Consider the following 9,916-nt stretch of genomic DNA (forward strand, 5'->3'; position numbering starts at 1 on the left):
ATGCACACAGTAAATCAGCTCATTGATTGGTTTATCAGTGTGCATGCACATACACACACTCTGTATATGACACTGCAGGATAGTGTAGAAGCTTGTTGCTACTTACTCTCATCATGTGACTCATCTAATCCTCACACACGGCTCTGTGGGTATCTCTCTAGGTTACGGTAGAGGGGGACAGCTGCCTGGCCCATCCCACACGTGACCGAGCTAAGATTCCACACACTCGCCGACTGCCCACCCGTGGACACCTTATGGCTGTGGTGAGCTGTACATTTCTCAACACTGGAGCTGCAGCTTTGAATATAGACTGACGCAGATGATATTAAATTTACATGGGGTAAAAGAGGTAATTTCCTCTTTTACAGGTGCCACTCTGTGATTTATTTCCATCCAGATTGGCTGTCAGTCTATTTCTCCTTGTCCCTTGAGACAGTTAAAGGCCAAATTATCTAGTTTTTTTTTTCAAACCAAACTCAGTAGTGACCTGATATTTCAGTCCTGTCCAGATACATATCTCTGAGATTTTCCAGGCAGATGTCACTTCATGTTGGAAAGAGTTTTTTTTCTACTGCTACTTACAATCTTTAGTCTCCAAGGGGGCATATTCACATTAAACACTTCCATAATTAAATGATGCTTTTGATGAGTTTCTCAACTATTTTGTGGTCTTGATGCTAGAACTTTGTCTGCATGCTCTAAACAGTAAAGTATGAGAACGAATAGCAAGAAGACAAAGGAAATACAATCAATCAGAAAAGCAGGATCCCACAGGCTGATTACACTGGCAGCTATGAGAAGAAAGCATTACATTTTATTCACAGTATCATCAGCTTTTATTGTTCTATGATCATATGATCACATGTGATGCAAACATGGGTCAGTAGAATATGAAAACCACTAGAAATTCACTCTTTTAGCATTAATTGTATTGCCTTTTATACCTGTAGACTTCCCACTGGTAAAGTAATCCAACCTGAATAAGGCTTTTCCAGAATTTTCACTGATGCAGGTCTTCTTGCATTCCTAAATTTAAAGGAATCTTTTGACCAAAAAAATTAAATGTACCCTGATAGTATTCAATCAGCAAAGACATTTGGTGCTTTTTAATTTTTGTACTGAAGCTATATAAGTAATAGAAGCTTAAAGTGTCTTAATTAACACTGTACATACTGCATTTCTAATTTGTTAAACACTTGTGTCAGATCATTCTTTAGTCAAGTCATTTCAAAAAGTCAGGGAACCAGCCCTGAGCTTATGGTACGTGACTGAAGTGCCCTTGAGCAAGGCACCTAACCCCCAACTGCTCCCCAGATGCTGCGGATAGGGCTGCCCACTGCTCCGGGCAAGTGTGTTCACTGCCTCTTAGTGTGTGTGTGCATTCACTAGTGTGTATGTGGTGTTTCACTGCATGGATGGGTTAAATGCGGAAGTAAAGTTTCCCCAGTGAGGGACTAATAAGGGTCTCTTAATCTCATTTGGTTTCTGAGATACTGTTTTTAGTTATGCAATATACGATTGGTAATTTTTATAGGTAGCAGAATGTCATTCACTTTGAGACACACAGTTTCAGGCAAGTGTGTAATGATTTAGGCAAGCAGTTTGCACAGTGTTAATACAGAGAAAATATGCTTATCACTTGTAAGCTCCATTATCCTCAAAACTCCCGTACAAAAGTAAAGACGCAGACTTGGCAAAATTGTATAAATTAGATTTTTTTTGCCAAATTATTCCAAATTTACCACATTATCATTACAGCCGTTTTATTTTAAACCTTCCTGCCCTTTTCAGGCCTCAACGTCCTCATCAGACGGCATGCTGACTCTTGATCTCATACAGGAGGAAGATGTGCCAGCATCTGAAGAAAAGGATGCCTGTGAAAAGAACTTTCATCTCACTCCAAAGTCGTGTGTGGACAGCAGCAAACTCTTGCCTGGCGCTGAGGCCCCTGGCAAGTCTCAGAGCCTGCCACGAAAGAGTGAGAGCGCCTGGGACTGGTCAGTGTCAGACAACCAAAGCCAAACACCCAAGGCTGGAAAAAAACTCACAGGAGCTGAGAAGAACCGCTGCGCCTCCATGGACGAAATCCTGTCACACTCAGAGACACGGGCCACCAAGAGACCCATCCCCCACTGCTCCGTGTCCGCTCCCACTCACCCCATCGGGCATCTGCAGGAGCTCATCTCTCAGAAGCTGGAGAGAACTCAGGAGCTGCTGACTGAAGTGAAAGGGCCCAGCCAGGGAAAAGGGAAAGACTCAACCCCTGGCAAGGGTTCCAGTGCGGAGGGACAGCGGGCCGAGGCCGAGCGGCTGCTGGAGGAGGCAGCGTCCACCTGGGGCCAGGCACGGGATGTCCTTGAGGAGGTGAAGGAGCTGAGAGTGCTTTACAGGCAGCTGGACTCAGCCACATCCTCTGCGCTCTGCTCTTCACCCAGCAGCAAGCTGAAGAACCAGCAGCAGACTAACTACAGGAAAAGCATGATGTGAAGACGTGAGGGATGGATAAGGTGCAATGTCGCTAAAAGGACTTCCCAGAAGGGCTGCACAATTATGACAAATGATTGCAATTCATTTGAATGATATTCTGGTCAGTCTGGATTTGGACAGACAATTTGCCAGGCATACCCATTTACTCAAAATGGGCCCAATTTGACAAAAGCTTTGTAAAGTACTCTGGCAGTCAAAAAGAATTGCTATCATGCATGTTGTACACTGATGTCCACCAACTGTTATTAATCTTTTCTTCTGTCTGTTAATGGAAGAAAATCACAACAAATGACAGATATTCCAACAAGACAAAGCAAGATGCCACATACTACATTCCCTTTTTGCCCAGTACAGAACAGCCAGTCACAATAGAGCTCATTTACATACATCATTCTTACCAAAAACATCTTTTTTAATTTTAAGGCATAAAGAGATGTAAAAACTCATCTGGTCATGTAAAAACTAATTAGGACTACTTTTCATGAATAAAAACCTTTAACTCTTTAAATGATGCCTGAATGTGAATGAATGTGTGGCATCTTGCTTTATCTTGTTGACGTGTCTGTTATTTGTTATGATTTTGCTTCTTAAGCGAACAGACATGAAAATGATTTACATCAGTGCATGACATGGTCGTGTGAGCAGTTCTTTGTGGCTGCTCATTTGAACCATTAGAAAGCATTTAAAGTGATGCTACCCTCTTCCATCTTTATGGTATAGTGGTTTTGGTAAACTCACCCAAGAACATCAGTTTAGGTCAGCGTACCTATAGCACATAGGAATTCTTCAGTGCTTTTTATAAGCAGAAATGTTTGTGAAGCAGCAAACATACTTTTGTTACTCTTCACTCCAGTGGATCAATGTCCCACTGTGTGTATAGATCTTCCTCATTTCCTCAGTGGATTCTGTTGTGTTGACTGAACATTGTGAAACTGAATAACATGCATTACCATGTATATATGTTAGAATTATACAAGCAGTTTTTAGACCTGATTTACTACAGTTGATAGCATGTGCAAACAAGCCAGAAAACACCAGTGATACTTGCCATAACCCAGTTATAATTTTACTAAAATTGCATAGACTAACCATATTGAACATGCTATTTGCTTTAGTAAATGCAGGTCCTGGTTTGTCTCACTCAGTTCAGGGTCAGAGGTTTAGAGCTGATTTTCCATATAATTGCTGCTCTATAACATCAGCATTAATCAAACAACATGGGACTACTGGTCTCTGCTTATATGGCTGTATTAGCTTTCGCCATACGAATGATAGGCCAGGGTGTAATGTAGTGCTTGATCTAAGTCTGAGCACTTCACGAAGGGGAGTGTTACATAAGACAGTGCAAAGCAGCTGAGACAGATGGACATACTGAGAAAACCACTGTCATCACCAGCCCCTCTCATGCGAATGTGAATGTTTTCCTTTTCTTCTTCATAATACACTGGAACAGCTCTGGTCCATCCCCAACTCTATGGACTCTATGAGGCTGTGAGAGCCTTTGCTGCTTCGCTCCTGTTTTTTTCCAATGATGCTCAGCACATATGCTGTATTATATACAGGTCTACTAACAATGACATCTTTGTCACGATGGCTGTGGATAAAAAGGTTCAAAAGTGATGAGAAAAGCTGATTTGGACTTTTACATTTGCTGGTTGACATCATTACATGTTCTCCACAAGCTTTCTTCAAGTGTAGGTGGACTCAAACTCTGAAAAAGCCATGTGTAATCATATTGTACTAAATGCTGATAAAATCTGGTGCCAGTGTTGCTGCAGGTTTGGAAGGAAGAAGCGACAGAGCTGCCATTAGAGCTGAGACTTCACGCAGTAAGGAGGCTAAAGATAGCTCAGATGAAATGGATAATAATCTCAGATTTGCACTATAGAATGCTTTAAAATGAGAATCACACTGGCAAGCTGTCTTTTAAAAACTGAAAGAACTGAACAGACAATCTACCAGTAGAAAAATGTTCCTAAAATGTTGGCCTCTTCGGGAAAAAAAAAGACTCAAAAGCTGCCTTAGTGTACTTTCAAATGACACATGCAATCTGCATGCCAGTCTCAAAGACACTGCTTCTGTTTTCCATTATTAAAATTTCACCTCCAAGTTGCCTGCGCTCAAAGCAAAGGTGAGTGGAGCAGTGGCACAGAGGCCTTTAAGTCAGATCTGAATTGCTGGTGCAATTCTACAGAATTTTTGTCTTTAGAGAACTATGCAATATTGCATATGGGCCTGAAAAAACGCATCAGTACGTACTGGTGTACAGCGTGGCATTGCAACAGACCAAAGGGTGTATTGCCAGTATCTAAATGTCTTGTTTTACAGTTTGTTGCTAAATAACATGTTTGCACAAATCTATGGGTACGATTGAATCTGTTCTGTCATTCAGACTTGATTACAACCAGTGTTATTTTTTGTACATTTTATTGTAAAGTGCTTTTTTGTAGAGTGAAAATATTTTAGTTTTTTTTTTTTTTTTGCTTTTAAAATGATTGACTTTTACAACGCTCTGGAAAAAAACAGCGTAATCACTTTGTCTGGCTCTGGGGCATCATGGTGTCTTGTGGAAAATCTTGTTGGCAAAAAAATGTAACAAAGCACAATACATTCTCATGGCTGTCCTGGCATTTTGGTAGTCTATGTAGTAGATGTGCTGACTCACCCTTTTGATTCAGGCGCTAACAAAAAACATTTCTAATACAATCCAATTGCTGCAAAGATGCCAATAGTCGCTATACTTCGCACATGTGCATTTGTAACTTTGGTCCAGTCAGAATAATTGGTTTGTCCAATGAGCTGACGTTATTATGACTAGATAGCACCAGAGAAAAGTGAACATAATTGCCCAAATATTGGTCAGATAGTGACATTATCCCAGCTGTCCAGAAGCAAACTGGGTTACAGGAACCAGAACATCATAACTGATCCCTACATACAGACTGTATATAGAATCATGGCTACAGCCAAAATACTGCTGTACCTACGGTCATTTTCACACAGTATTCCACTTACTTCAGATGTAGTCGATCAGCCAAGACATTTGATGTCCAAACTTTGCTTCTTTAGTTTAAAACTGGAGCTACAAGCCTAAGGCTGCTAACAAAGACTAGAATCAATAGTTTTCCATGAATTTATGCTTGCTCAAACTGCATCCAGGTCTTCATTAAGCTCATAAATGATTTGTCCGTGTGGTTTATTACACAGTATGCCTTAACTGTGAAAATGAACAAATCAAAACTACACACTGTAGCTAATGCAGGTAGGGCAGCCATTTTAGACAAGAGGTGTAGACAGCAGCAAGTCATACTGTGTCTTAAGACAACATTAACAAGTCATTAACTTTAATGAAGACCTGGATGCAGTTTCAGAGGGTTGGAAAAGTATTTTTTGGGAGGTATTTGTGGAAAGGTTGTGCGAGACTGTTGGCTTCTAGAGTTTGTTAGCAATGTTAGCCTTGTAGCTAAAGCGCTAAACTAAAGAAGCAAAACTGGGACACCAAACATGTCTTAGCTGATCTGGGGTGAGAGGAAGACTGTATAAATTGTATGTTCTGTTTATTCTGTTTATACTTAAGAACAAGAGTATGACTACCCAAAGCTTTTCGTATACTTTGTGACTATTCCTGTAAGCCGTAAGGCTTAGCTGTTGTAGCTATTCCTCTGAACTTTGAACTTCTAGTTGTAATATATAGGAATGACTGAATGTAAGTAGGAGAATTACCTAATTTGGCTCTAGACCAACTGTCAGATTTGTGCTCCCAGGAGTAGCAGGCTGTGTCACTAATTAATATAGCATACTTATTCTAGTCCACCTGTGGCCCAGTGATTTAAATGTTTAATGTACTCGGACAAGTGGTTTCCATCTGTGTATTACATTAACGGGAGACTGGGAGAGTAAGCTTTGCTAAGGAGGGCTTGAATGTTAATAATGGTTAGGCTCTGGACTGTTCCTGATTCTGTGCTCTACATTACACCACCACTGCGATGCCGAGCAGCCACAGGCTGCTGGAAATACCTCAGAATTGCAGCTATGTACCTCAAACACCTTAATTTCATGGATTTATTTACTGTCTGAAAACAGTGACATTTTGTAAAATTGATGGTGTATCCCCTCAGCGTCCTTCTGCTACTTGTAAGGCCAGTCTGCAGGTATCACAACAAAACTGGATACAGTTGTGAATATTTAAATGTAGGTGTTGCACTTAAGTTTTTTATGCTCAGGATTGGCGCATCTCTGATATACTTGAGACACAACCACTTGTGCAATTAAAAACATCCCTGCTCCACAAGCCCGTTGAAATACTGAGTGAATGTGTATTTCTTTTCTTGACAGCAATAGTAACATTAATTTAGAGCTATGCCAAAGACGCTCACCAGGTAAATGTAACAACGCAGATAACAGTGAATCAGAAATTTCCAGATGAAGAAGGGTAGCTATGCGAATGATTCCACCTTTTTTCAAATACATGTCTTTTTATTCTCATATTGCTGTCAAGGATGACCTTAAATATTAACATGGACAGCAATCAGTAAGGCCAAACAAATCGCATCAAGTGCTGTGGGAGTATATTCCTTCTTGAATTTGAGCACCTTCTATAGATTTTTCTTCTCCAATGTGCTGAATTAAATAAATACATTTTTAAATCATCAGTAATCATCTGTTTTTCATATGGTAAGAACAATACAGTTTAGTTTCATTTAATGATCCATGGTCCAAAAGCCACCTGCAATTGAATTTGGTTTCATTAAGACAGAATTCTATCAATCCTACTGTAACACAACATCTAAAGCCATTTTTCTTCTTGTTGCTGAACCTTTCCTTTCTTAAAGCTGATTCATTTGGAATAAAACTACTAATGAAATGTCTCTGTTTTATGATTTCATTGAGTAGAAACCCACTGGAATATCTGAGATTTTCAGCAAACATTGAGTTTTCCTTATCCTTACTCTTCCAGTGAAAATAAGCAAGACTATATTTAAAGGGCCCATTTAATGGAAAACCCAGTGTTCCTTTTTTGGGGAATAAAAGAGTTTGATTCATTATGTAAACACTGTCCATTTCAAAACTTGACTGTTTTCTCACCAGATAACTAAAGTAAGCTGCAAAAATGTTTTCAATTAACAGTTTTCAATTGACTGCTTTTGTAATGTCACAAAGACAAATTGACATAAATCCCTCTTTTCAGCCTTTGGCAATTTAGCCCTGCCCATTCAAGCTGAAGTTTGTTTTAGGAGTTGTGGCCCAGACTTTTTGAAAAAAGGCACAGCATGGGGCAAACTCTCAGAACAGATTTCATGTACATGTACCAGTCTGAATGAAAACAGCCTGTTGAATTGTAAGGAATAAAGCAAGATTGTAAAATGTCATGTAAAAATGAATTACCAATACAAAAAAAGTACCAAATGTGGGCCAATTAAGGAACACATCCAGCGCAGATGTATAAAGGTTTCTGAAAAAGCCTGGAGAGTATGGAGTCGGTCTGTATGGAGAGGTACAAATGCTCTGCAAATGCTCTGAAGCTAATTAGAGCTGCACAAGGAGCACAGTGAGCAAAGACCTCGGGTGACCAGTGACAGGGTGCAACCGCATTACAAGTCTATAGTTACCTGTTCATCTAGTGTTTCTTCTGAAATCAAGGGCATTAATAGAGAGCTTGTCTCTCTTTGCTGCAGCAACAGCCTCTACTATTCTGGGAAGGCTTTTTCTAACTATATGTTAGAACATTGCTGTGAGGATCTGACTGCATTCAGCCATAAGAGCATTAGTGAGGTCAGGTACTGATGTAGGATGATCAGTTCTGGATCACAAACTTCAGTCCAACTCTTCCCCAAGGTATTGGATGGAGCTGCATCCCTCCAAATAACACAGTTTCACTGCTCAATATTGTCAAGTGCACTGACTTTCAAAATGCATAGATATAAGCTTACGTTTAGATGGATATGTTGCTATAGCTTCACTGCTAATGGCTGAAAATGAAAAAAGCTGAAAGCAGTCTTTTGAGGAAGTGCATGTATTAAAAACAGTCCAATCCTGGTCCTGGTCAGTGTATGTTATTTGAGACAGGAGCTGAATGTGCACAGTGAAGGATTTTGATTTTACTGTCCCTTTTTTGGTTTCAGAATCATGATCTTCTTCTTCTTCTTCTTTCGGCTGCTCCCTTTAGGGGTCGCCACAGCGGATCATCTGCCTCCATCTTGCCCTATCTACTACCTCCTCTACTTTTACACCAACCATCTCCATGTCCACCTTCACTACATCCATAAACCTTCTCTGAGGTCTACCTCTTCTCCTTCTACCTGGCAGCTCCATCTCCAACATTCTTTGCCCAATATATCCACTATTCCTCCTCAACACATGTCCAAACCATCTCAACCTGGCCTCTCTGGCTTTATCTCCAAACTGCTCCACCTTCACTGTCCCTCTGATCTGCTCATTTCTAATCTTGTCCATCCTTGTCACTCCCAACGAAAATCTCAGCATCTTCATCTCCGCCACCTCCAGCTCAGCCTCCTGTCTTTTAGACAGAGCCACAGTCTCCAAACCACACATCATAGCAGGACGCATTGTCTTGTAAACCTTCCCTTTCACTCTTGCTGCTATCCTTCTGTCACACATCACCCTGACACCCGTCTCCACCCACTCCATCCTGCCTGCACCCTCTTCTTCACCTCTTTTCTACACTGTCCATTGCTCTGGATGGTTGACCCAAGATATTTGAAGTCATCCACCTTTATGACCTCTACTCCTTGCATCTACACCTTTCCAGCTGCCTCCCTCTCATTCACACACATGTATTCCGTCTTGTCTCTACGGACCTTCATTCCTCTCCTCTCCAGTGCAAACCTCTCCAGATTCTCTTCCACCTGCTCTCTACTCTCACCACAGATTACAGTGTCATCTGCAAACATCATGGTCCATGGAGCCTCCTGCCTGACCTCATCTGTCAACTTTTCCATCACCATTGCAAACAAGAAGGGGCTCAAAGCTGATCCCTGATGTAACCCTACCTTCACCTTGAAACCATTTGTCACTCCAACTGCACACCTCACCACTGTCTCACTATACTCATACATGTCCTGCACCACCCTAACATACTTTTCAGCTACACCTGACTTCCTCATACAGTACCACAGTTCCTGTCTTGGCACCCTATCATATGCTATCTCTAGATCCACAAAGACACAATGCAGCTCCTTCTGACCTTCTCTGTACTTCTCTACCAACAGTCTCAATGCAAAAATTGCATCTGTGGTACTCTTTCTGGGCATGAAACCAAACTGCTGCTCACTGATCTGAACCTCTCGCCTTAGCCTTGCTTCAACAACTCTTTCCCATACCTTCATGGTGTGGCTCATCAACTTTATACCTCTGTAGTTACTGCAGCTCTGCACATCACCCTTGTTCATAAAAATAGGGACCAGTACAC

The 9,916-nt window shown here is 41.0% G+C and overlaps 1 protein-coding gene across 1 annotated transcript in view; it reads left to right on the top strand.

Annotated features, from left to right (window-relative positions):
- plekho1b (pleckstrin homology domain containing, family O member 1b) overlaps positions 1-7,351 on the top strand; it is a 33,233-nt gene extending 25,882 nt beyond the window's left edge. The window contains exons 5-6 of the mRNA XM_017706875.2: positions 162-263; positions 1,792-7,351. Of these exons, the coding sequence (XP_017562364.1) occupies positions 162-263; positions 1,792-2,487 (798 nt within the window). The 3' untranslated portion in view covers positions 2,488-7,351. The remainder of the gene's footprint in view (positions 1-161; positions 264-1,791) is intronic.
- Positions 7,352-9,916: the final 2,565 nt, after the last annotated feature.

This window comes from Pygocentrus nattereri, chromosome 3 (assembly GCF_015220715.1).
Source record: "Pygocentrus nattereri isolate fPygNat1 chromosome 3, fPygNat1.pri, whole genome shotgun sequence".
In the NCBI taxonomy this organism is placed as follows: Eukaryota; Metazoa; Chordata; class Actinopteri; order Characiformes; family Serrasalmidae; genus Pygocentrus; species Pygocentrus nattereri.